Here is a 27,921-nt window from a genome sequence, read left to right as displayed (position 1 = left end):
CTAGAGGCCAGAGCAGTGGCCAAGTCCGTGTTCGCGCGGCCGCGCAGGCCCCGCGCCCCCCGCCCGCATCTGCGGCTGCGCGGCCGGCCCGGGAGGGGGCGCGGCGGGCGGCTGGGAGCGGGGCCGCGAGCGGCATGTCTCGCTACACCAGGCCCCCCAACACCTCCCTGTTCGTCAGGAACGTCGCAGACGCCACCAGGTTAGTGAAGACGGGACCCCGCGGGAGTACGGGCCGGGGCGCCGGGGTGTCGGGGTGCGGGCTGGGCAGTGGGGGTCTGTCTGGATGTCGATGTCCCCCCGGGTGCCCCGTGTGTCGAGCTGCAGGTTGTCGGGGTGCCATCCGGGTCTTGGGGTGCCGGTCTTGTGTTGGGGTGCTGGCCGGGTGTTGGGAGTGCTGGCCGGGTGTCGGGGTGCCGCTGCGGGCTGTCGGGGTGTCCGGGTTTTGGGGTGCGGGCCAGGTGTTGGGGTGCGGTCGTGATGTCAAGATGTTGGCCGGGTGTCAAGGTGAGGGCTGGGTGGCTCCAGCTGTGGTGGCAGTGCTGGCCCAGGCTCTGGTATCACTGCGTTCTGCAGGCACCGCCCACTAACCTTCCGGAGGAACTGGGGCTGTCTCCTCCTCAGGATGCGCACCTTAGGCCTTGCAATTTTCCTCTGCACTATTCAGACAGTGCTTATGGCCCACATTTAATATACAAAAGACTAGTCAGTTCGATTTACATGGTTTTCTTTGAGTCCTGGGAACAGTCTTAGGCTTCATCATGGTTAAATAGTCGGTTTCAATGCTGGGAGTCTTTATTTCTTCCATCCCTCTTTGAAAATTCTGTCCAGATGGCTGCCAGGCTGAAGAAATGCCCTTTTTTTCATACAGCACATTTCCCTTTCATAGGAGCCAGAAGGAGGCGTGACATTAATAGACACCTTCTTTTCATCGGAATTATTTAATTCCCCTTTTTAGTTCTGCAATCTTGTCCACTTAAGGAAAAGTTGAAATTCAAGGGTTTTAAGGAGTTACCTGGACCTAAACACGCACAAAATGTACGAAGCTCTTCACTTGTTAGTTATCTGGAGTAATCATAATTTATGTTTCTTTTGTTTTGTTTTGCTGAGAGAGAGAGAGAGAGAGAGAGAGAGAGAGAGAGAGAGAGAGAGAGAGAGAACATATCTAGTCCAGGCTGGCCTCAAATTCCCTACACAGGCAAATGACCTTGAATTTCTGATCCTCTTACCTCCACCTCCCTCCCAAGTTCTGGGATTGCAGGTGAGCCCCACCACCAAGCCGATGATTTACTTTTAGGAGAATTATGTACTATAATCACTGGAAATATGTATGTCGCCACTATAGACTGTGAATTAATAGAATTTTAAAAGATTCCTGGGTTTTATGGTTCTTCTCTTAACCTGTTTATCAAGACATTATTACATAGGAAGCAAAATTAATATTTGGGTACACTAAAAACAGTTAAACAATTTGAACAGTAAGCACAAGGTCTTCGTGGCATGTTTACAAAAGAAACCCCAGAGATTCCAAATCTAGCGGCCACAAGATCGAGTTAAAGTAATACAGATGAGTGGAGGTACCAGCTTAGAAGCACAATAGAAAGTACAGAGACTGCAACACAAGAGCACGTGCCATCTAATGGGAAGTCAGGTTGCCTTTTTTTTTTTTTTTTTTTTTTTGGTTTCCAGTTCTGGAGAATCAAGCCCAGAGTCTATACATGTTGGGCTCCTCTACAGAGCTATAGTTACTGGGGCATCGATTCAATTTTGTAGCCCAACAAGGACTTGGATTTTCCCTCTTCCTCCTTCGGCCTCCCCCACAGCTGTGATTATGAGCATGTTCCACCACCACCCCAACCCCTGCCGCAACTTGCCCCAATTTACTTTCACGAGAAGTCAGAAACCTGGATTTTTGTGTACACTGAATGAAATTTTAAAACATTAGCATTATACTAGTTATGTAAGGGGCCAGCATGATGTCTCCATGAGTAAAGATTCGGGCCTGAAGATCTGAGTTCTATCCCTGGGGCCTACATGGCAGGAGAAGAGAATAGTTCCCTTAAGTTGACCTCTGACCTCACATAACATCCACACGTTCCATAACTAAAGATGTATTAAGTTGAATAATGTGAATTCCCATTTTTGTAGATTTAGAAGCTGTAAAGCATTGGCTGTTTCATACAGTTTTCAGATGTCCAAACATTGTGCATACTGCATAAAACATATCTGGGTGTGCTGCTCAGTAGTAGATTGCTTGACTTAAATGCAGGAGGCCTTGGCTTCCATAAAGTGAAGCAAATAAAAACATGTCTTCATGTGACTACTAACCTTGGGTCCAGGTAACCTTCCACTGAGTGCAGAGACTGATAATTGAGTGCTACTAATTCTATTTTCTGTTCTTTCATCACGTTTTAGCTTGCCACTGGGGAGGTAATCAGAACTGAGATTATCTTGTATGAGGAGAATAATGGTTTCTAGAATTTGTTAATGTGACAGGTCCTATGTGAAGACCTTTGAATAAGCCGGAGAGGTGGTTCAGCAGGTTAAAACACTGTGGCCAAGCTGGGCAACCTCAGCTCAATCTCCAAGGCAAAGAAGACAGCCGAGATGAGTCTTTCATGTCCTTGGACCTCCAGAGGAACACGTGGCATGTGTGCCCCATACAAACACACATGCAGAAAATAAATGTAATTTTTAGAAACTTCATATGTACTATCTTATTTAGTTTTCACCGTCCTGTATGTCTCAGTTAGGGCTACCATTGCAGTGATAAAAGACCATGAGGGGGGAAGGGTTTATTCAATTTATGCTTCCACTTCACAGTTCATCACTGAAGGAAGTCAGGACTGGAACTCAAGCAGGGCAGGAGCCTGGGTGCAGGAGCTGATGCAGAGGCCATGGAGGGGTGCTGCTTACTTGCTTGCTTCATGTGGCTTGCTCAACCTGCTTTCTTATAGAGCCTAGGACCAACAGCCCCAGTGTGCCTCCACCCACAACAGACTGGGCCCTCCGACATCAATCACTAATTAAGAAAACGCTCTACAGCTTGCCCACAGCCCAATCTTATTTATTTTATTTTATTTTATTTATTTATTTTCTCGGTTGAGGCTCCCTCCTCTTCTATGACTCTAGCTTGTGTCAAGTTAACATAAAACTAACCACCACACTGTACATATATTTAAATTTTATTTCAGGTTTCAGAGATAGATTTCATCATGTGGTGTAGGCTGCACTTAAACTCATGGCCTGTAGCCTCCTGAGACTATATAGTGTAAGTTTGTTTGCTTGCTTGTTTTCAGAAAAGGAGTCATGGAGCCTGTGTCTGCCTGGAATACTCTATATAGTCAAGGATAATATTGAACTCATGATTCTTCTGTCCTTCCTGAGTGGTAGAATGACACCCCCTTTGCCATTTTACCCAGTTTAGAGTATATTCTTTATTGACCCCATTTATAGATATGAAAGTAGAGGTTATGGGGTTATTCTAGTTAGGATTTCCATTGCTGTAAAGAGACACCATGACCAAGACAACTCTTATACGGAGAACATTTAATTGGGGTTGGCTTACAGTTCTGAGGTCCAGTCCACTATCATCATGTGCTATTCCCTGGGTCAAGCATATTCAAACCACCACAGGGGTTAAAGTAGCTTACCTAAAAACGCATAGGAAGTGAACAGTGTTGTGGCAGAGCCATCATAGAAAACCTGTATCAACAATTATTTATACAATGTTTGTCTAAGTTAATTAACAACATGTTACTTTGACACTTTTGTTAGCTTTGAAATATCAGCATACCTATGAAGAAAATAATTATACATATAGCATGATTTAAACTATGTGGAAATTGAATTTTAAATGTGTATTTAATTATATATATATATATATTAAACGTACATATATATACACACATGTATATATATATGTATGTATACACACACACACACACACACACACACACACACACACACACGTTTGTTTAGTGGCACTGGAAACAGAGTGGTAGTGATACATCCCAGCACTTGAGAAACAATAGGATCCAGAGTTCAGTCCCATCTTGGGCTACATGAGACCATCTCTTTTTGCTTGAATGAGGAGTATGAGGGTAAGGCAGGGTCTTATTATAGATCTTATAGGCACATGATAACACATATTTAAATATCTTGTCTCAAAACAAGAGGAAGGAAGGCTCGAGGAAAGAAAAAAAGAAAGAGGAAGAGAAGAAAAATAAAGTGAGATTGTAAAAAAAAATATTTGGCTAGTTTTTTTCTTCATGTGTTTTTTTAAAATGTGGGGGGTCATATGTGGGGGAAGGGGTCAGGTGTGTGTGTATGAGGGGGTCAGGTGTGTGTATATGGGGTCAGGTGGGTTTGTATGGGGGTCAGGTGGGTGTGTTTGAGGGAGGGGTCAGGTGTGTGTATGAGGGGGTCAGGTGTGTGTATATGGGGTCAGGTGGGTGTGTTTGAGGGAGGGGTCAGGTGTGTGTGTATGAGGGGGTCAGGTGGGTGTGTATTGGGGAGTCAGGTGTGTGTGTATGGGGGATGGGTCAGGTATGTATATATGGGGTAGTCAGGTGTGTGTATGGGACAGTCAGGTGTGTGTATATGGGGGAGTATCAGGTGTGTGTATGGGGGAGAGGTCAGGTGTGTGTTTGTGGGGTGGTCAGGTATATGGGGGTCAGGTGTGTGTATATAGGGGAGGGGTCAGATATCTTCCTCTACTATCTCTACCTTTTTTTTTGGGGGGGGACAGGGTCTCTCACTGAACCCAAAGCTCACTAAGTCAGCTAAACTATCTGGTCAGCAAGCCCAGGGGTTCCATGTCACAGAGGCGGACTATTTTGGTTACTATTCTATTGTTATGAAGAGAAACAATGACCAGTGCATTTTATAAAAGGAAGCATTTAATTGGGAGCTTGCTTACAGTTTCAGAGGTTAGCTCATGATCGTCATGGTGGGGAGCATGGCAGCAGGCAGGCAGGCACAGTACTGAAGCGGTAGCTGAAGGCTTACATCCTGATCCACAAGCACCAGGCAGACATAGTGAGACTTAGCCTGGTGTGGGCTTTTGAAAACTCAAAGCTCATACCTCCTCCAACAAAGCCTCACCTCCTAATCCTTACTTAAACAGTCCACCCAGTGGGAACTAAACATTCAAATATATGAGGCCACGGGGGCCATTCTCATTAAACTACCACAAGACCTTTTATAAGCTTTGTTAAAACACAGTTGGCTACATCATTAACATTTTTGCCATGTTGTATCTATGGGCATACCTTTGCAGGCAGGTTGGTTTTGTACAACACAAACACACACACACACACACACACACACACACACACGCACACACGAATGCACGCACGAACGCACATACACCCTATAGAGTAAAGAGAGAGAAGAAAAATACACAAGTAAAATAAAAATAATGATATAAATTTTTAAGGAGAAACCCTAATACAGCATTATGAGACGAGGAGCTTCCAAAGATGCCATGGAGTTCATTCTCTGTGGTAGTTCATCTACTGCTGCCCATAAGAGTAGTTTGTTTTCCCCAGTGAGACTCCCTTGAAGGAAATTGAATTTTCATTTGCAAATGGTTACCAACTGGAAATTGCTCCTAGGTTAGAGATGGGGGCATGTGTCCATGTCTCCTTTCAGCCCTAGAACCCCATCTGGTGCAGACCCATGCAGGCTCTATACTTGCTGCCTCAGTCTTTGTGAGTTTGTACATGTGTAGATCATGTTGATTTAGAAAGAATGTTTTCTTGGTGTTCTCCATCCCCTTTGGGCCTTACACTCTTTCCAGTTCCTCCTCCAAGTGCCCCGAGGAGAGAGATTTGATAGAAACATCCTGTCTTACTTAGGGTTTCATGGCTGTGAAGAGACCAAGGTAACTTTTATAAGGGACAACATTTAATTGGGGCTGGCTTACATTTTGGAGGATCGTCATGGCGGAAAGCATGGCAGCATCCAGGCAGACATGGTGCTGGAGAAGGAGCCGAGAGTTCTACATCTTGATCCTAAGGCAGCCAGGATGAGACCATCTTCTGTAGGTAACCAGGCGGAGGCTCTCCTCTATCCTAGTTGGAGCTTGAGAGCAAAGGATCTCAAAGTCCACCCCTACAGTAAAGCACTTCCTCCAACAAGGTCACACCTATTCTAACAAGGACACACCTCCCAATTGTGTCACTCCCTGTGGGCCAAGCATCCAAACACACAAGTCTTTGGGGGCCAAACCTATTCAAACCACTACACATCCCATTTAGGGCTGAGTGTTCCAAGGCCTCTTATTCTCTGCATGATGTCTAGCTGTGGGTCTCTGTATTTGCTCTCATCTGCTGCAGGAGGAAGCTTCTGTGATGATGGTTGTACAAGGAACTGACTTATAAATACATCAGAATGTTAATAGGACAAGAAAAGTCATTTTCTCATTACTTTTTTTTCTTTCTAACTTCCTTTCTCCTTTCTTCCTTCCTTTCTCTTTCTTTCCTCCTCCTTTTTATTTTAGAATACTATTATTTGATATTTATTAATCTAGGTCCCTAGGCTAACCAGCCTCAGGTTCTGTGTCACACAAGTAGTGCCATGGAGTGAGCCTTAACTCAAGTCAGATTATTGGTTGATTCCTCCACAAGCTTTGTGGCGTTACTGCAGTAGCAGACCTTGCAGGCAGGGCACCATTGTCAATTAAGGGTTTTGCAGCTGGCTTGATGTTCACATTTCTCTTTTGGTAGGATACAGAGAGTATCGTCCTGTACCAAAGACACTAGCCTGTACACTCTACTTCTCCATGTTCATTGAATTGTGTAGGTGTTGTCTTCAGCAATGGGGCCTGGCTATCAATTTGCAGAAAGCAACCTATACTCTTGGCAACAGGCTGGGTTGCTTCGGGGTTCCCATGGGATTCTTTTGGCCAAGAAATCACTTAGATATTGTTGAATTTCAAACCTGGAACAAATGGCTGAGATGGCTACATAACACATCAGTGGACCTGGCTGCCAGGTTCCCCCAGCAATCCCTCAGTGTTCATACCTGTTAGAGGGCCCTCCTGGCTGGCATACCCCACCCCTACCCTGAACTGTGCAGCACAGAGGTCTGCCCTGCTCTTCCCTGTATAATCCAGCCATTTTGGTTACCCACTCTTTTTGTACTTTGGGGCCTTCTGGCTGCCGCACCTGGTTCTGCTCTCTCCTTTCTTCCTTCCTCCTCCCCAACCCCCCATGTGGCACAGCACAGTCTGGCCATGTCTACTCTAGGCTCTCCCAGATGTCTCTGTCTCTGCCTCTGGCTATGCTCTCCCAAATATCTACAATAACTTCCTCCACCATACCTAGGATCAGTCATGTTCCTTTCCTTTTTATTTCTTTTTTTCATTCAGATATAACTTGTTCTTGGTACTAGAAGCTTCATCTGGTGACAAGAGATGTCCAGCTGGAGCTCTGTCTTCTTCAGTATTCGGCAGTTTCATTTAGATCTCTCTCTCTCTCTCTCTCTCTCTCTCTCTCTCTCTCTCTCTCTCTCTCTCTGTGTGTGTGTGTGTGTGTTAGAAAGCTTCTGATTTTATTTTTCTCAACAGCCAAATGACATTCATTATCCTTTCATCAGTTAATGGATACTAGGCTGTTTGCGTTTCCTGGGTACCGTGAATAGAGCAGCACTAAACATGGATGCCCAGTTATCTCCATAGTAGGATGTAGAGTTTTTTGGTTATGTGTCTAAGAGTGGTACAGCTAAATCTTGAGATAGATCAATGCTCAGCGGCCAGAGGAACCTCCTCACGGATCTCCATGGTGGCTGCAACAGTTTACACTCCAGTCAGCCATCACTAAGAGTTCCCCTTTCTCTGACTCCTCACCAGCGTCTGCTGTCATTTTTTTTTTTTTTTTTTTAATCTTGGCCGTTCTGACTGGTGTAATGTAAAATCTCAGAGCCATTCTATTTGCATTTCCCTGATGGCTAAAGATATTAGACATGTCTTAAATGGTTGCTCAGTCATCTGCATTTCATTTCTCAGCCACCCTCTGGTTAGTTATATACCCCGTTTGTAATTGGGTTATTTGTTTTCTTGATATGTAAGGGTTTTTTTTTTTTAATCCTTTGTATATTATAGATATTAACCATCTCTTAGACATACAGTTGGCAAATTTTTTTCTGTTTTGTTGGCTGCCTCTCCACTGGAATGATGGTGGCCTGTGTTGAACAGAAGCTTTTTTTGTATAATGAGGTCTCATTTTTCAGTTGTTGGTCTTAATACCCACTATCAGAGTCCTGTCCAGAAAGGTTCCTCCTGGGCCTATAGGAGCAACCATATTGCAACTTTCTCTTCTAAAAGACTCAGGGTATCCGGTCTTACATGTCTTACATTGAGTCCCTTGATCTCTAAGTTGAGTTTTGTCTGCATACTAGATAGGGATCTAGTTTCATTCTTCCACATGTAGCAAATGCAGTTTGACCAGACACTTTATTTGTTGAAGATAGTGTCTTTTCTTTAGTGTGGGTTTTTTTTTTTTTTTTTTTTTTTTTTGGTTTGGGGTTTCTTTTCTTTTCTTTTCTTTTCTTTTCTTTTCTTTCTTTCTTTCTTTCTTTCTTTCTTTCTTTCTTTCTTTCTTTCTTTCTTTCTTTTTTGCCTCTTTGTCAAAAATCAGGTATTCATAGTTAGGTGGACTTAATAGCTAGGTCCTCAGTTCTATTCCGTTTATCTGCTTTGATGCCAGTACCACCCTATTTTATTTCTATAGCTGTACAGTAAAAGTTAAAATAAGAAATAGAGATGCCTTCAGGAGTTCTTTTATTGTTAAAGGTTGCTTTCGGAGTTTGGAGAGATGGCTCAGCATTTAAGAGTATGGTTGCTCTTCCAGAGGACCCAGGTTCAATTCCTAGCACCCACTGACTGCTCTCAAACATCTCTAACTGTATTCCTAGGGGATCCAATGCCCTCTTCTGGCCTCTGGGGTCACCAGGGATGCACATGGCACACAGACAACATGCAGGCATAACACCCATACACATAAAATAATAATTTTGAAAAGTTTAATAGATTGCTCTAGTTTTTACGGGTTTCCATATGAAGTTTGATACATGTTGTTCAGTCCTGTGAGGAATTGTGCAGGGGACTGTGTGAATCTGTCGATGGCTTTGATAGGATAGCCATTTCACAATATTAACTTACCGATCCATAAGCATAGAAAATCTTTTCTCCTAGTACCTTCTTCAATTTCTTAAAGATTTTATTATATAAGTATTTCACTTCCTTAGATTTATCCCAGGATTTTTTTTAAGATTTTTTTTATTTTATGCGTACACATGTTTTGCCTACATGTCTGTCTGTGCACCATGTGCATGCTTGGTACCCAAGGAGATCCAAAGAGAGCATCAGGTCCCCTGGAATTGGAGTTATAGACAACTGTGAGCTGCCATATGGGCCCTGAGAATGAACCAAGGTCCTCTGTTAGAACAAGTGCCCCTAACCATTTCCCCATCTCTCTACCGTTCCAAGACATTTTCCTTTATTTCCCATTCCTCTTATTTCTCTGTCAGTGTGCTTGTTGTTTGTAACAGGAAGGCTACTGGTTTTCATGTAATTTTGTATCTTGCTACTTCACTAGATGTATTTATCAGCCATAGATGGTTCCTGTGGATTATTTAGGGTCTTTTATGTATAAAATCTTATTATTGGCAAATAAGGATATTTCGACTTCTTTCTTTTCTATTTGTATCCTTTTGTATTTGTCTCTGAACAGGAATGGAGAGAGTACGTAAGCTTATCTTGGTCCTGATTTTAATGGGAATGTTTTGACTTTGAGTGTTGCTTGTTTTTCTAAAGCTTCCAACTTTATCATTAAGTCATTGATAATATGAGCGCTCCATCTTTTTGACCCAGGCACTTAGTGTCATACATTTTCCTCTTTGGAAAACCTCCACTGTGTCCCACAGATGCTGTATATTTGTTTTCACTTAACTCTAGGAAGTTCTTTATTTCCTTGATTTCTCCCTTGACCCAATGTTCATTAAGAAGTGTGTTGTTTAGTTTCCATGAGTTTGTGACATTTCTGCTGTTCCTATTACTGTTGATATACATACAGCTTTATTCTTCTGTGGGTGGGTGGGATGTAGGATGCTATTTCAGTTTCCCTATATTTGTTGAGATTTTGCCTTGTATCTTAATATGTGGTCACTTTTGGAGAAAGTTTCATGGGCTGCTTAGAAGAATGTGTATCCTTTAGTGTTTGGGTGAATGTGCTGTAGATATGTTAGATCTATTTACTCTGCCATTTAACTTCAGAGTGTCTCTGTTTAGTTTTTGTCTGGGTGGACTGTCTATTGGTGACAGTTGGGTACTAAAGTCGCCCACTATTGCTGTGTAAGGGTCAGTTTGTGACTTTAGACCTAATTTATGAAACTGATTGCCCTGCCTTTGGTACCTGTATGTTTAGGATTGGAATACTTGTTGGTAGATTTTCCTTGAGTGAGTATGGAGTACCCCTCATTACCTCTTCTAAGTAATTTTGGTTTGAAGTCTATTTTGTCAGATATAAAAATATCTACACTTGGTTGGTTCTTGGTTCCATTTACTTGTGAATATCTTGTATCCTTGCCCTAAGGTGGTATCTGCTCTACATGGTGTGGGTTTTTGGAGGCAGTAAAAAGATAGATCATGTTAGTCTGTATCCTTTTATTGGGAAATTGAGACTATTAACATTGAGACTTGATCTTGAGCAATGTTTATTAATTCTTGTTTTGTTATGATGGTGGTGTTTTCTTAAACTTCTTAGACCTTGTGTCTAAGAAGCACTTGATTGTTCTTTCATGGTAAAGCATTCCTTCTGTTACCCTGTGCAGAACAACTCATTGTTTTGCTGAGTATAGAAGGCTGGGTTGGCACCCATGGTCTTTCAGAACTTATAGAACATCAGTTCAGGGCCTTCCTGGTTTTGTGGTCTCCATCGAATCAAGCACTGGTAGCTAGAGAGATGACTCAACAGCTCTTGTACTCTTCCAGATGACCCGAGTTCAATTCCCAGCACCCATGTGATGGCTCACAACTGTCTGTAATTCCAGTCTCAGGGGATCTGAAGCCCTCTTCTGGCTTCCGTGAACATCTATGCTCCAGATACAAGGGCACCCACATTCATAAAAGAAACTTTATTAAAACTCAAAGCACACATTGCACCTCACACAATAATAGTGGGGGATTTCAACAACCACTCTCAGCAATGGACAGATCATGGAAACAGAAACTAAAGAGAGACACGGTGGAATTAATGGAAATTATGAACCAAATGGATTTAACGGATATCTATAGAACATTTCATCCTAAAACAAAAGAATATACCTTTTTTTCAGCACCTCATGGTACCTTCTCCAAAATAGACCTTATAATTGGTCACAAAGCAGGACTCAACAGATACAAAAATATTGAAATAATCCCTTGCACCCTATCAGACCACCATGGACTAAGGCTGGTGGTCTTTAATAATGACAAAAACAATGGAAAGCCCACATACACATGGAAACTGAATAACGCTCTACTCAATGATGACTTGGTCAAGGAAGAAATAAAGGAAGAAATTAAAGACTTTTTAGAATTAAATGAAAATGAAGGCTCATCATACCAAAACTTAGGGGACACAATGAAAGCAGTGCTAAGGGGAAAACTCATAGCTCTAAGTGTCTACAAAAAGAAACTGGAGAGAGATGCACTAGCAACTTGACAGCACACCTGAAAGCTCTAGAACAAAAAGAAGCAAATCTACCCAAGAGGAATAGACTGCAGGAAATAATCAAACTCAAGACTGAAATCAACCAAGTAGAAACAAAAAGAACTATACAGAGTATCAACAAAACCAGGAGCTGGTTCTTTGAGAAAATCAACAAGATAGATAAACCCTTAGCCAGACTAACCAGAGGGCACAGAGACAGTATCCAAATTAATAAAATTAGAACTGAAAAGGGAGACACAACAACAGAAACTGAGGAAATGTAAAAAATCATCAGATCCTACTACAAAAGCTTATACTCAACAAAACTAGAAAATCTGGATGAAGTGGACAATTTTCTAGACATATACTTGGTACCAAATTTAAATCAGGAGCAGATAAATCATCTAAACAGTCCCATGACCCCTAAAGAAATAGCAGCAGTCATTAAAAGTCTCCCCACCAAAAAGAGAAAGAAAGAAAGAAAGAAAGAAAGAAAGAAAGAAAGAAAGAAAGAAAAAAGAAAGCCCAGGACCAGATGGTTTTAGTGTAGAATTCTGTCAGACCTTCAAGGAAGACCTAATACCAATTCTCTTCAAACTATTCCACAAAATAGAAACAGAAGAACACTACCCAATTCATTCTATGAGGGGAGGTTTTTTATCTGATCCTATTTGGTGTTCTGTATGCTTCTTGTACCTTGATAGGTACCTCCTTCTTTAGATTGAGGAGGTTATCATCTATGGTTTCATTGAAAATACTTTCTGTGCCTTTGACCTGGTTTCTTCTCTGTCTTCTATATCTGTAATTTGTAGGTTTGGTCTTTTCATAGTGTCCTAGATTTCCTGGATATTGTGCTTTTAGTTAGTTTGTTTTAGATTTAGTATTTTCTTGACTAAGTGATTCATTTCTTTTTTTAAAATTTTATTTATTTATTTGTTTGTTTATTTACTTAATGTATGTGAGTACACTGTAGCTGTCTTCAGACACACCAGAAGAGGATATAAGATGCCACTACAAATGGTTGTGAGCCACCATGTGGTTGCTGGGAATTGAACTCAGAACCTTTGGAAGAACAGTCAGTGCTCCTAACCACTGAGCCATCTCTCCAGCCCCCCCGATTCATTTCTTTTACCTTATCTTCAAGACTTGATGTTCTTGCCAGGCAATGGTGGCGCATGCCTTTAATCCCAGCATTTGGGAGGCAGAGGCAGGCAGATTTCTGAGTTTGAGGCCAGCCTAGTCTACAGAGTGAGTTCCAGGACAGCCACAGCTATACGGAGAAACCCTGTCTCCAAAAACAAAAACCAAAACAAAACAAAAACAACAAAACCCAAAGACTTGATGTTCTCTCTTCCACTTGATCAAATCTTTTGGTGATACTTTTCTCTGAGCTCTTTGTTTGGCTTCTTGAGATTCTTTTAAACTTATTCTCTTTTGGCTTTTCTTCAAAGATTTTTTTCTCCTTATTAACTTCTGTTTTCATATCTTGAATTGTGCTTGGTTTTTTTCTTTTCCAAACTAGTCTTTTTCTTTCTTTTTTAAAGACTTATTTGTTTTATGTAAGTACATTGTTGATGTCTATTGACACACCAGAAGAGGGTATTGAACCCCATTACAGATGGTTATGAGCCACCATGTGGTTGCTGGGAATTGAACTCAGGACTTCAGGAAGAGCAGAAAGTGCTCTTAACCGCCGAGCCATCACTCCAGCCCCTGTGCTTATTTTTTCATTCAGCTGTTTTTTTTCATGGTCTTCAGGCATTTATACATATCCTTTGAGTACTTCAAACATATTTATAATTGCTAATTAAGTCCTTATGGACAAGCTAAGTTGCTTTTTTCAAAGAATACTACAGTGTGGGTGCTGGCTTCTGGAGGAGACACACTGTCATGGTTGTTCATGGTGTCTGTGTTTTGCAATGGGATGGAGGTATCTGGGGTAAGGTTATTTGTGGTGTTTCTTAGTGTGCATATCCACTCTCACTTTTGTTGAGGAGGTGTTTGTAACATGGCTTACTCTTACCACAACTTGTAGACCAGCTGAATGAGGCTTGTTTTATAGACTTGGAGCCACTCTGGGTTTCATGGTGGGGCTCCCATGGTCTATAGTCAGAGCTATGGGAGAGATGGCTGACATTCAGGTATACAGGAGCCAGATTTTTTTTAGAAGACCCATTTCTTCTGAGTTATTGAACGAAGAAAGGAAAAAGACATTGGCACACGAATAGACTATTTGAGAAGACAGCCAAACAATATTAAATAAAGTGGGCCATAAAATAGATACTGTCTAGGGCATATAGTAGATGCCTAGTCAATGGTAGATCAATCTTTGTGTTACTACATAAAGCCTCTAGCTTTAATTACTGATATATTGGGCCATCAAGATGGCTCATCAGAGAAAGGCACTCAGATCCCATCATAAAAGAGGAGAACTAATTCTTAAAAGCTGTTTTCTGACCTCCACATGATGCTTTGGCGAGTGCATGCCCAGATTCACAGTCTCACATCATACACACAAACATACAATAATATTAAATTAAAATGTAAAAATTTAATTAAAATCAGACATATTATTGTCTAGTCTTAAGAGAAATTGGTTAACATCACTGGCATGGCCACAGGCTTTCTGAATACTACATTGTATCTCATTCCTCAGCTCTGTTACATTGTGTCTCACTCCTCAGCTCCGTACCAGGAAGCACTTCTGTCTCGGTTCTTTTCATCAAGCTCTTTTCTAAAGTTGAACTTCTGTTACTGACAGCAACTTCCTTCCATTTGCCAGAGCCAGAGCAGACCTTTGAGTCTTCCCCCTCTGTGCTGTTCTGAAACACTCTTCTATCTTCTGAGCCATACTTTGACCTGGAACCCTGAGGTTGAGTCACTGTGAGCTCTCAGAGGCTGTATGCTATGGAGATTAACAAGAGACTAGTGATTGACCCCCATCTCCATCACTTGCTAGCTCAGTGAACTCACAGACAGATGACTCTGTCTGTAAACAACCGTAGAGTTGTGAGAATTAAATCATCTGCAGATGAACAGCTCCTTGTGTAGATAACTGCCAGCTAGCCCTGCTAAACATGTTGTGCTTCAGTTAAATTGTAGCTCTGCAAAGACAAATGATGTTATTGTCTGGTACAAAGGAAACTCCAATTCTCCAAACTCCAAAAGGCAGTCTAAATGAACATCCAGAAACCAGCTGGGTTCCTCACCCTCCTCCCCACCCCAACCCCAAATTCCTCCAGTTCACAGGCTTCCCTTCTCACAGCTATCCATCCTCCCTATAACTCTGCTTACTATCTATCTATCTATCTATCTATCTATCTATCTATCTATCTATCTATCTATCTTTTAAAGTAAAGCCCCATGTTATAATGGTAGAAGACATACAAGAGACTCAATATGCCATCAAATATAAGAATAAAGTAGTTATTTTGCTTTTGGCTATATGGGAAAACACTTTTTTTTATTAAAGTCTAAGAAATAATTCTGAGACTTTTTTTATTCTAATTCTTCTTTTCTGAAAACAAAATTAGAATAAGCATGAAGTTATAGAGAGGCAAGTGAATGTGTTCTTAAATGAAACCATCAAGTCTTGTAATAGAAATAACTTTTAAAGGCGGATGTACTGGGTCGGGCTTTTTGAACTTGTCTAAATTTAACAACCACCTGAAATAGCTATAGAAAGTACAGACTCCCAGGTCACTAATTCAGACTTCCTGAATTAGGGTTTCCAAGATCAAGAGGACTGAGAGGGGTCTTGTTATGATTTTCTTTTCCTTTCAAAACTGTATGAAGTAGGCATGAAGTGCAGCCTGCAACCCTAGCACTTGGAGGGCTGAGGCTGATCTGAGAGTTCAATGCCAGCCTAGTCTACATAGCAAGACTGGATTCCTCTACCCTACCATACCCCCAAAAGAAAGAAATGTGGATAGCTGTTACGAGAGACAATTTTAGACTAGGGAATTTTAGACAATACACTTCCTTTTTAGTTTTTTAACATTTATTTCTGTGTGCCTCTCTGTTCCTCCTTCTCCTCTTTCTTTGACTCTATGCTTGAAGATTAAAGGACAACTTGTAAGAGACGGTTCTCTTCTTCCACCATAGGATTCAAGTTCTGAACTCAGGTCTTTAGGCTTAGCCTCATGTAGTGACAACTTTGGAATTTTGATTTCTTTAAAAAAAAAAAAAAATAGACATAAGAAGATGTTTTTGTTTTAATCCCAGGTGTGGAATATGGGAATCCTTCAGACTGTCCACAGCAGCTGACTATGACCTGCCTCGTGCTCTAGCAGGGGCATGATTTTACCAGGTGCAGATAGTTTCTGCGATTGTCTGACATTTGGAATTCTGAGGACTTTTCAGAGGATACATAAATCCTAGGGCACTGAGGGGTGCAGTGGGTTGTGGGCTGTTTGTTTTTGGTCGAAGTTTGTTAAGTAGTTGTGCACAAAGAAGAAACAAGAATGAGACGAAATTAGATATCCTAATTGCAAAGATCAAGTTTGTCCAAAGAGACATGGATGTTTCTAATCAGCAGGAAGTAGTGTAACGATAATGTCACCCCTTTCTGACTCCTGACTTTATTCAGGGATCTCTTCTCTTTCCTCTCTATCCTTTCTTTTCTCTTATCTAGTGTTAGTGGATGGAAAGGGTAGAAAGGGGGAGGAGAAGGGTGGAAGAAAAGTGAATCCACCAAGTAGCCGAACACCAGTTATGGCCTCATATACCCTTACCCATTAGGCCGAGCCCCCTCACTGACCCAACCATACACTTTTTTTATGTTTCAATTGGATTTCTGTAGACAAAGTATTTATTCCAGCTTTTTATATTTCTTTGCCTTATTTCTATAACACTCCAGGCCCGAGGACTTGCGCCGTGAGTTTGGCCGATATGGCCCTATAGTAGACGTTTATATCCCACTGGACTTCTACAGTCGCCGTCCCAGAGGATTCGCTTATGTTCAATATCCTTTATTTTATGCATGTGTGGAAATATACTGCATACTGGACTTATGTATATGTACTTAAGAGTGAATGCAATCAACATTGTCTAATCAAATGGGTTTGTTTTTCAATTTCAGAAAATCTAAGACAGTCCACAGCAGCTGGCGAGCGTCTCCCTAGTTTCAATCTACTTTGTTAGCTAAACGTAAGGCAAGCAGTCAAGATAAAAGGAACCTAAGTTCAAGCAGCAAGGAGTAAAAAAGGCAGGTGGGCACCGGTATAAGACCTTGGAGAATGAAGCCGTTATCAAGCAAAGGACAAAGCAGTCTTTGAGACTGACTTTCTTACATTTATTTATACAGAGTTCTGGAGTCAAACCTAAGTCAGGGTTTTATTAGTTCTACATCTCTTCTAAAGTCCACTGTGCAAGTCCTAAAGAGTAAAGATGGAAGTTCAAGACGTAGTTACTGAGGCCTTTGCCAGTCTCCTTTTATATGCATTTTTGAGCTTTCTTGTTTATTTATTTGCTACTTTAAGAAAACTAGTAAACAGGACCCAGCATGGTGGCTCATTCCTTTAATCCCAAGGTTTAGAAGGCAGAGGGAGCTCTGTGAGTACAGTGATAGCATGGTCCACGTGAGGAGCTGGGCCAGCCAGGGCTACAAAATGAGAGAGACAGACAGAGACAGACAGAGAGACAGAGAGAGAGAAGGCTGGTAAACAACCTCCTAAAATATGGCTGTTTACATCTTCATACAGCTACTGTTATTATAGTAAGGCTCGCAGTCATATGCTTTAGATTAGGAAGTTCAGTGGAGCATTTCAAATCAATATATGAGATTCCAGATGTTTGCAGATTGTTTTTGAATGAAAAAATGAGGGCATAAAAGGTATGTTTGAGGACAAACTTTGTTGTAGATATGAGAGAGAGAGAACAGCCAGAGGCATCTAGAAGAGTCCAGATTGAACCAGGCCATGGCGGAGGTAGTGGGTAGAGGATGGACCAGGAGCCAAGAGGCCAAGAGCACCAAGAAAGCATGTAGCCAAAATGGCTGGATTATATAGGAAAGAGAAGCTGGGGCAAGGGAAGGGAAGCCCAGGGACTGATTAGGGTCGGGTAGCCAGCCAGGATGACTCTGCAGCAGACACTTGCAATGCTGAGAGTGGCCTTGGGCCTCCACTTTGATATGTTAATAGGCACCTCAGTTAGCCATTTGTCCCAGGTGTCTCTGAGCCCTAACAGTTAGTTTTCCTGTTATTTTATATTTACATCCCAAGTAGTAGCACATAAGGGATTGTTTAAAGTGGTAGGTTTAAAAGTGGACACCATCCTTAAATGAACAAAGTAGTCTGCCATTTTAGCTTACTATTACTGCTGCAGTTTTGTTTATGAGTCATTTCTCCTAAATTTCATAACTAAACTTTTAATGACAGAGTACTTTTGCTTACAGAATAAAAGCTTCTGCATACTGATATTCCCAGGGAAAACTTGATGGATCATTTCTCTGAAAAGCAGGAGTAAACCCTAAATGTTTATCTTATAATGCCAGCTAATTTGGGATTAGGTGTTTTCTCATGCTTCAAATGATGCTGCTATATTGTGTCTGCTGTTTACTTTTGTATTCATATTTCTAATCACAAGCGGGCATTTGTTTACATAATAAGATATAAAGGCTGTTTTGGTTATTCATATTAAAGCCACCACTTGGTTTTCTTGTTGACTTAATTTCACATGTAAATAATATCCTAGGAATGTTTTTATTTACTATCTGATGTCCAGAGTGTCCTTAACAACTGGTCATGTTTGAGGATGTTCGGGATGCTGAAGATGCACTTTACAACCTCAACAGGAAGTGGGTATGTGGCCGGCAAATTGAAATACAGTTTGCGCAAGGTGATCGCAAAAGTAAGTGTAAATGACCATTAGACCTTGCTTACTTAGCAGAATGAGCGTCAGCAACAATAGCTTTGATTTAACGTTCTTCAGAAAATGATACGGACTGCGTGGCAGCTACCATGGTTTTCAGGTAGTGAACTGTTAGAAGCCCTGTTCTTCATATTCCAGCACCAGGCCAAATGAAGTCAAAAGAACGCCACCTGTGCTCCCCGAGTGACCACAGGAGATCCAGAAGCCCCAGCCAGAGGAGATCTCGAAGCCGGAGTTCTTCATGGGGAAGAGACCGGAGACGCTCAGATAGCCTGAAAGAGTAAGTGCTGAAAGAAAGACTGTGCGGCCTCATTTTCAACTGTTCCTGGCAAGCATTTTAAAGAATTTCTGGGGTGGAGGGGCAGGGTACTTGGGTGATTTTGTTTAAGTTGCATAAACTAACTTCTGTAGAAAGCTATGTTCTTCTCCATCATATCTTGCTTTTCTGAACACTGGGGTTGAACTCAGGACTAGGCACATGCTAGCAGGCACTCTACTATGTCCCTACTATGTACCCCTCCCTTTAAAACTCTTTCTCTTTAGACAGGGTCTTGTTATTGTCATTTTGATTGTGTGTATTATAAGAACATGTTCATGTATGAGTGTGCACATGTTTTCATGTGGATGTACGTGCATAAGTGTGGTTAGAGGTTTATATCAGGTGTCTCTCTTGATCACTCGGTACCTTAGTTTTTGGTGACAGGGCCTCTCACTGAGACTGAAGTTCTATCATCTAGGCTAGACTGGCTGGCCAGTGAACTGGAATCTATGGTTCTCCACCCCACCACATCCCTCAGGGCTGGGTCTACAGATGTACACCACTGCCCCCTAACTTTTTAAAAGTGCTATATAATCCAGGCTAGCTTGAACACACTATTTAACCCAAGTCGGGCTCAAATTTGAAAAGATCCTCCAGCCTCAGCCTCCCAAGTACTGGGATTACAGGCATATACCACCATACCTAGCCCATATATTGTTATTCAACTTGGATTTATTGGCTATATTCCAGTGCTTTTAGGTGGTTATTTTAAGTATCAGGGGACTATGACTTAATTTTAACGTTTTAAATAGATAGATACCATGAAGCTGGCCACAGTGGCACATACCTGTAATCCCAGTTTTGGGGAGGCAGAAGCTAGTTATCTAGAGCTATCTCAGCCGCTTCTCCTCAAAAGAAAAGACTTACACACAAAAAAGATAATATATGCCTCTCCCCTCCCCAGATGTGGGGAAAACAGAAGCAGGATGTGGTGGATACCACACGTCCTGCAACCCAGCAGTCAAGAATGTAAAGAGTGGGACCTTAAGTTCAAGGCCAGCTGGGGCTACACAGTAAGACCCTACCCCCAAATAAATACTTAAAATAATATATACTCAACAAACAAACTTAAGAATTTTATATAAGTGAAAGTTTCCTAAAGGAGCCCAATAATACAGAATTTTAACTTCTGCAAAGGAGTAAACTCAAAAGATGTGATACAGTTATTTATGAAAGAGAGGCTGTCAGCTAAATTAAATCAATTTATTCTTGTTTGCTGTTTGTTTTATTTTTCAAGGCAGGGTTTCTCGGTGAAGCTTTGGATGTCCTGGAACTTGCTCTTGCTCTATAGACCAGGGTGGCCTTGAACTCAGAGATCCACCTGCCTCTGCCTTTTATTCTGCAATTTATTTATTTATTTAATTTTTTGTTTTCTTTTTCTTTTTGTTTTTTGAGACAGGGTTTCTCTGTGTAGCCCTGGCTGTCCTGGAACTCACTCTGTAGACCAGACCGGCCTCGAACTCAGAAATCCACCTGCCTCTGCCCCTCAAGTGCTGGGATTAAAGGTGTGTGCCACCACTGCCCAGCTGCAATTTATTCTTATAAGGTGATAATGTATTATTATTAAGAACTAATTCCAGCTATGCTAATATTATATAGAAAGGAGACAAAAATAGTAAAGTTGTTAAGATAAGACATTTGCAAGTTGTCTTTTTTTTCTACCTAGGAATTGGTATCTATTTTATTAGAAAATACTAAATCACAGTGGAAATTAAATGGTGATACTATTGAAAGAGTCATTGAAACCAAATTGTCATGCCCAAATTCTCTTAAGTATTTATGGCTTAATGCTTTAGGTTTTTCATAAGCATGTAGAGTTTTAAAGTGAATTCTGATCTTAAAGAATGATCTGAACAGCTGGCTGTGGTGGTGATGGAAAGGTGGAGGAAGGGGGCTCAGGAATTTGAGGTCACCATGTAGAGTTCCAGACTATCCAGGGCCACATATGTCCCAGGCTGAAAAATCAAACAAAAAAGAAGAAAGAAAGGTAAAAGAAAAAGAAAAACACAACAATTGTGTTATAGAGTCAGGTAGGTGGTTTCTCCAACACCATGCAAAGGCTGGGCATGCTGGCTTGTGCCTCTAGCCCCAGCACTAGAGGAAGCAGAGACAGGCATATCCCTGGACCTTGCTGGCCAGCCACTCTAGCCAGTTATTGAGATCTGAATTCAGTAAGAAGCCCTGTCTCAAAAAATAAAGTGGAAAGTCATAGAGCAAGACACCATGTCTACATTCTGTTCTTTTTACTGATCTCTTAGAGTCTCATCCTATGCACTAACAATTTAAAGAATGTTAATCACCACTGAATAATAGACAAAGAACCTGATGCCCTTCCTGAGCCTCTGCATGCTCGCTCATGAGTGTAACCCCTGCCCCTAACATACACATATACCTTCCTCCCTCTTCACACACACACACACACACACACTCACATGTGCACATGCACACTCATGCACACTAGCACACATGCACATACATGCACATGAGCACATGTGCACACACACACAGTTAAACATAGAGACAGCCAGTTACTACAGGAGAATTTGTGGGCAGATTTTAGGAATTGGTCTATAGTGTACCCATTTTGGGGATTTTTCTCCTAAGTCCCTGCTGTTTGGTAGCTTTGAACTCTGCGGATTGTAACTCAAGTTCTGATTATGTTGATTACTCTCTAATGCCTTCAGATGATAAACTTAAGGAAGGATTTGTTTTTCTTTTCATAGAGAGCATCAGTCTGCAGGCCTGCAACGTGAGATCCCCCTGCCTCGGCCTCTTAGAACACTGGGACTATAGACATTCACTGTCATGCCAGGTCATAGGCAGTCACTGCCCTTAAAGGCATTATTTACGAACCGGAAACAATTGGGTTTTCTTTTCCCTATTTATAAGTTTATTTTCTTCTGACTTTTATACTTGTTAACAGTTAAACAACTGTTAATAGCTAGGTGTTGGTTGCATGCCTGTAATTCCAGTACTTGGGAGGTTGAACAGGATAATCGCAAATTAGACTGTCTCAAAAAGACAAATATGAGAAAGAGAGAGAGAGAGAGAGAGAGAGAGAGAGAGAGAGAGAGAGAGAGAATATGAATGTGTACATGCTTAACCTGCTCTAAGTATACAGGATTTTTTGCAGAACTAAGGTGTACAATACAGAGTTGTTTTGAACGTATTCTAGTATAATAGATATTACAGACTTGTTACTTATGTTTGAACCAAAAGCATGAATGATAAAGTTAGAATTATTTATGTTAGGGCTGGAGGTAGAGTTTGGTGGGAGAGCATTCACCTAGCAAGCATGCAGACCTGGGTCCTGGCCCCAGTGCTGCCAAAAGAAAAAAAAAGTGTCTTGTCATGAGCAAATCACTAATTAAAACATGGTGTGCTAATCAGACGTCCCATCATATGATAAACACCCCCAAGAAGAACTTAGGGAGGAAAGATTTATTTTGCTCAGCTCCAGAGGGTCCAGTCCATGAGAGGCTGGATCCATGTCTGTGGGCCTGAGCTGAGGCACACTAACATGCCCGGGCACTTTATAGCACAGTTGCTCAATTCATGCCAGACAGTAAGCTGGGGGCAACGACAGGTGGTGGGAAACAAACCAAACACAAAGACAGTTCCTATCTTTTCTCCTCTCCTCTCCTCTCCTCTCCTCTCCTCTCCTCTCCTCTCCTCTCCTCTCCTCTCCTCTCCTCTCCTCTCCTCTCCTCTCCTCTCCTCTCCTCTCCTCCCTCTCTCCTTCCCTCCCTCCCTCCCTCCCTCCCTCCCTTCCTTCCTTCTTTTTTTCTTTCTTTTATTAGTTTTCTTTGACGGGGTTTCTTTGTGTAGTCCTAACTGTCCTGGAACCAGACTGGCCGTGAACTCAAAGATCTCCTGCTTCTGCCTCCCAAGTGCCAGGATTAAAGGTGAGCACCACCACCAGCCTGATGAAAGAAAGAAGCAGCTTTCAAAGCAGCCCCAGTGACCCACTTCCTCTAAGAAGGCCTCACCTCCTACCTTTCGCCAACACTTGATAATGCCACACACTATGAGTCCATCAAGGGGTTAATCCACTGGTTAGGTCAGAGCCCTCAGGATCTAGTCACGCCCCTTAAGTCCCCTACCTGGCCACCGGGCCCTCAGTACTTGAGTCTGGGGAGGATTTTTTTTTTTCCCATTTTATCAGTATGGGTCTTTTACCTGTATGTATGTCTGTGAATCAAGTGTGTGCAATACTTTTGGAGGCCAGAAGGTGCCAGATTCTCTGGAATTGTGTGACCGACCATGTAGGTGCTAGGATCCTCTGGAAACCCAGATCCTCTAAAAGAGCAGCAAGTGCTTTTAACCACTGAGCCATCTTGACAGCCCCTGTGGGTATATTTCACATTCAAACCATAGCACATCTCAGTGTCATATACAGCACACCAGGAAGTACGTCTTAACCTGCTGTCCTGTAGAAAGTACACGCTCTAACGGTGTGCGTGCTTTCAGGTGTCGGCACAGGCGCTCTTCTTACAGTCAGTCTAAATCTCGTTCCAAATCACTACCCAGGCAGTCTACCTCAGCGAGGCAGTCAAGAACACCGAGAAGGAATTCTCGATCTAGAGGCCGATCAAGATCCAAGTCCTTACCCAAAAGGTCGATGGAAAAATCACAGTCACGCTCACCTCAAAAGCAGACTGGCTCCGGAGCAAAATCCAGATCACATGGACGACACTGTGACTCCATAGCAAGATCCCCATGCAAGTCTCCCAGAGGGTACACCAGTTCTGGATCGAAGACACAGACAGCAAAGCATTCTCATTTCCGGTCACACTCCAGATCTCGGAGTTACCATCATAAAAACAGTTGGTGAAAAGTAACTTAACAGCAGCGCCTCAGAGCTGTGCTACAAGTTATCACACCTCATCGTGGTTAAAATTCTTCAAGGCCTGTAGAAATGCGAACCGGTGTTAGTTACTGCGGGCATGTGGAAGAAATAAAATTGCCCTAGCTTTGATTAATAAACGTTGTATCTGGACTCAAGGGCTCATCCACAACTTACTCACTGTGTGTGCAATGTCACCATTGCATAGGCTGGACCTGGTTCACATGGTAGTAGCAAGGGGTACTTTCCGAAAGATATCAGTAAAATGGAACCAATGCAAAAATTCTACTTAGGTATTAAATATTGCCAATAATATCCTTTACCAAAATATTTTTTATTCTAAAGCACTTTTCACATTAAAAAAATAATTGTGACTGTATGTAATTGAATAAGCCAGATTTAAAACTGTTTTGACATCTGTGTCTTTCTTGTGACTTCTAGCTTAAACAGAACTATCCTAGTTGATACTAGTTCAAATTACAGCATTCTGAACTCTTGAATGGTAAAATTTATATTCCATAGCCGTTTAAAAGATAGCTAAAAGATGTTTTAAAGATAATTCAAAGAACATTTCATTGTTTTTTTAATACAACAGCACAGATCACTTGACATGAAATTGTTATCCATGTTTCCTTCAACTGCTTAAACAAAACCAGGTGTAGTGGCCCCCGCCTGTGATCCCCGCCCTTGGGAGGTAAAGTAGAAGGGGTAGGACCAGCATGGCCTGGCCTACATGAGGCCCTGTCTAAGGAAAAGAAATGAATGCCTTTTTTTAAAAAAAAAAAAAAAAAAGAGATACCATTTTAGAAGTTCTGGATTTTGAATGGCTTGAGACTACTCTAGAAATTATGGTGTGGAACACTCAGAATCCACAAAAACTCATGTTAAGCCTTACATATTTGAAGTATAATACATTTTGTATAAATTCATATTTATACCATTATTTCTATATAGCTATTTTCATCTGCATTTTTCTTTTTAGAGCTCTAGTTCAATATCCTTATTATATAAAAGTCTTTAAAAATTAAACACAGTACATTATATTAAGAAGTACTAGCTAACGAGACTGCCTGGTGGGTAAGCCCACTCACCATCCAAACCTGGTAACTGAGAGCTAACTGAGCAACCTGAGTGCAAACCCCGGAACCCACAAAGGTGACTCCTGCAGACTCTCTCTGATTTCCACACTTGTACACGCAAACACACACATACACACACATACACACACACACACACACACACACACACACTCACAGGTGCGCATTAAATGTATGCAAAACATTTAAGGTCAAAATTCTATCTTCAAGTCAAATAGGTAGCAAATGATTGTCACCCCAGTAGCACTCAGGAAGCTGAGGCAGGAATTTGAAACCAGCCTGGGATATTTTGAGACTCATCACACACACACACACACGCACACACCACACACACACACCACACATACACACACACACACACACACACACACACACACAGGAGAGAGGTGGGGAAGGAAAGAGAGCAAAGGAGGAAAGGAAAGAGAGAAAGGAAAGAAAGAAAAAGTCTTCATAAAACAGCTTTAAGGTATTTGACTTTTACTCTACATTTTTTTTTAAACCAAATAACTTTGTTGCCAATTGTTGCTTTTGTATTGTTGTAACGTAGAATTTCTTTTACAATGTGTCTTGAGGTTTACATTCAGAGCGTTTTAGTAGATCTGTGATAAAAATTGTTTGCATATAATTGTCAAAGAGATTTGTTTACAGATTTGCTCTGTTAGAACTCATTACTGAAACACACTGTTGGTCCTTACAACTAATATTTATGCCTGGAATACCTAAGATACCTGTCTTACATTTTCAGTATTTGGAGCCATGTTGCTTCTATTAGTTTCAAATATAAAGTTCCACTTTTCTTTGCATTTTAAAATCTTTTATGTGAGAAACAACTTTACAAAATAATTTGTACATTGGTGATATTTGGAGATGTACCACAAATTAATGTATATTATACTCCCGGAATATATTTTCTCTATTTAACCATAGCAAAAGTTATTTATTTCAAAAGTTCACTCTGGTGTTCCTCTGTAATAAAGCAATTATAACAGAGAGTTTGATGTGCTATCCTGACACATGCATGTGTATATGCTATTGTCTTCAGTGATGACTAGCATACATAAAACCTTGGGTTCTTCAGTCCAGCACAGAAGGATCAGGGGTTAGGGGAACCAAGGAATTAACTGTGCTTTTACAGTGTCTTTCCATTTACAGATCATTTCCTCGGGGGATCATAATCTCAGAGGTACATGCTGTTTCCTGGGGAATTTGAACAAATTTGTATTCGCCACAGAAAGGATGCTAACAATAGACCAAAAATATTATTCTACCCCAGTCTAGCTTAGTGAAGGGACAAGTTGAATTAGGCTTACTTACAGAAGAATGAGCAGCTTGCAGGCTGCTATGCTATGGAAGAAAAGCCTCTCCTAACAAGTATGTACTATGTTCTATATTCTATGTCCTATGTTCTGTCTCATGAGGCCTCCTCCCTTTTCTCCAGGAAATGTTAGTGGCCTCTGAGTGGATCATGAGGGTCCTATGGAGTAACCGTGCCTGCTCTGATTTCAACATGGTGCTGGCCACATCATGCCCACATAACAGCATTCTATAACACTTAGGGGGAAAAAGTTCATACATTCCTAAACATTTTAAAAATGTTCACTTAGGTTTGTCATGGTTTTTCATTGTAATACTGTTTTCTAAAGACTGGAGGAGAAAGCCCACGGACCCAAATCATCATGGCCAATTAAAGCAAGCAATTAATTAAAGCAGGCCTTTTTATTCATGTACATGGGCTGTCTCCTCCTGAAAGTGGGGTTCAAGAGATCATTACTGGGCTTGAGAAAGACAAGGTTTTTAAAACTCAAGGGTAGGGGGTTTCCAAATGGGGGATTTGAAATGGGCAAATGAAAAGGGAAATGGGCAGAGTTATAGAAGCAGAACATAAGCATATCAAATTGCTCATAACAACCTCCGGAAACAAAGCCATGGCTGCAAGGTGTTTGTAACAAGGCAGTCACAACAACAGGTAGTGGTTACAAGGTAGTTCTAGGTGGTCAAAATAACCTTTTAAAACAAATGTTGCCATTTCCTGGAACAGGCAGTACAGAGCCATTTGTGTCAAGGATACACATGCGGCATAGCCCAATCTTTGAGAAACAGAGGTTTAATCATAAATAGAATTACACCTAGTTTGTCTTTACTTTAAGATGACTTTTAAATACAAGATGGAGGCAGGATGGCTCATCAGTACTAATGCTGGGGAGAATACTGTTCAGTTTGGTGGAAATATAGAATGATAGTGGCTTAAATAATCTTTTAAATTAAAATTTTTATTATATGTATGGATGTTTTGCCTGCATGTATGTCTGCACACCCCTTGCATGCCAGGTGTCCACAGAGGTCAGAAGAGGGTGTTGGATTCCTGGAGCTTGAGTTATATATGGTTGAGAGCCACCATGTGGGTGCTAGAAACTGAATCTGAGTTCCCAAGAAGAGCATTCTGTGAATGTTAATCATTGAACCATCTCTCCAGCCACTTAAATTATTGTTATTATTTTTTAAAGAGGTGGGATTTATCAAGACACAATCCATCATGGTATTGAAATCATGGTGGCAGAAGCTTGAAGCTCCTTGTTGACAAGGCACTCCAAGTCAGGACGCAGAAAGAAATATATGAATGCTCCTGATCAGCTAGTTTTCTCATTTTTTATAACTCTATAAGACCCAAGCCTAGGGGATGGTATCACCCACTGCTAGTGTTGGTCTTTGCCTTAGGTAAGGTTACTACTGCACTGACAAAACACATGACCAAGGCAACTTTCTGTTTGTTTGAAACAGTGGCTCTCTGGGTACTCCTGGCTGTCCTGAAGCTTACTGTGTAGATCATGCTGGCTTCCAAAAGAGATCTACCTACTTCTGCCTGCTAAGTGTTGGAATTAAAGCCATGTGCCACCATGCCTGGCTTAACCAAGGCAACTTTTAAAAGAAAACATTTAATTTGTTGGCTTGCTTACAGTTTCTGAGGGTTAGTCCATAATCATCATGGTGGGGAGCGTGGTAGCAGGCACGCAGGCAGGCAGGCAGGCAGGCAATGGAGCGGCAGCTACAAGCTCACACCGCATCTGAAAATTGCAGGTAGAGAGGGGTGCAAAGACT

At 41.5% G+C, this 27,921-nt stretch overlaps 1 protein-coding gene across 3 annotated transcripts; it reads left to right on the top strand.

Annotated features, from left to right (window-relative positions):
- On the top strand, positions 1 to 25,998 carry Srsf12 (serine and arginine rich splicing factor 12). 3 transcript variants are annotated; one of them, XM_076924007.1, is made up of 5 exons: positions 1 to 199; positions 16,552 to 16,656; positions 18,439 to 18,542; positions 18,702 to 18,843; positions 23,353 to 25,998. In XM_076924007.1, exons 1-5 carry the CDS (start codon positions 135 to 137, stop codon positions 23,714 to 23,716), a joined length of 780 nt encoding a protein of 259 aa, XP_076780122.1. In that variant the 5' UTR covers positions 1 to 134; the 3' UTR covers positions 23,717 to 25,998. The 3 variants fall into 3 exon arrangements, with proteins under 3 accessions (XP_076780122.1, XP_076780123.1, XP_076780124.1); XM_076924008.1 differs by having other exon boundaries at positions 15 to 199; positions 23,413 to 25,998; XM_076924009.1 differs by lacking the exons at positions 1 to 199; positions 16,552 to 16,656 and having other exon boundaries at positions 18,452 to 18,493.
- The last annotated feature ends 1,923 nt before the right edge of the window (positions 25,999 to 27,921 follow it).

The sequence above is a fragment of the Arvicanthis niloticus genome, chromosome 25, assembly GCF_011762505.2.
Source record: "Arvicanthis niloticus isolate mArvNil1 chromosome 25, mArvNil1.pat.X, whole genome shotgun sequence".
Classification (NCBI taxonomy): domain Eukaryota; kingdom Metazoa; phylum Chordata; class Mammalia; order Rodentia; family Muridae; genus Arvicanthis; species Arvicanthis niloticus.
Note: the sequence above shows the minus strand (reverse complement) of the source record. Positions and strands in the feature narration are given on the sequence as shown.

Excerpts from the sequence above, each read along its gene's own strand:
- Srsf12 (XM_076924007.1), top strand. The coding sequence starts at position 135 with ATGTCTCGCTACACCAGGCCCCCCAACACCTCCCTGTTCGTCAGGAAC. Across the intron at positions 16,657-18,438 it reads AGAGGATTCGCTTATGTTCA|GTTTGAGGATGTTCGGGATG; the intron begins ATATCCTTTATT and ends ACAACTGGTCAT. Across the intron at positions 18,543-18,701 it reads TGCGCAAGGTGATCGCAAAA|CACCAGGCCAAATGAAGTCA; the intron begins GTAAGTGTAAAT and ends TTCATATTCCAG.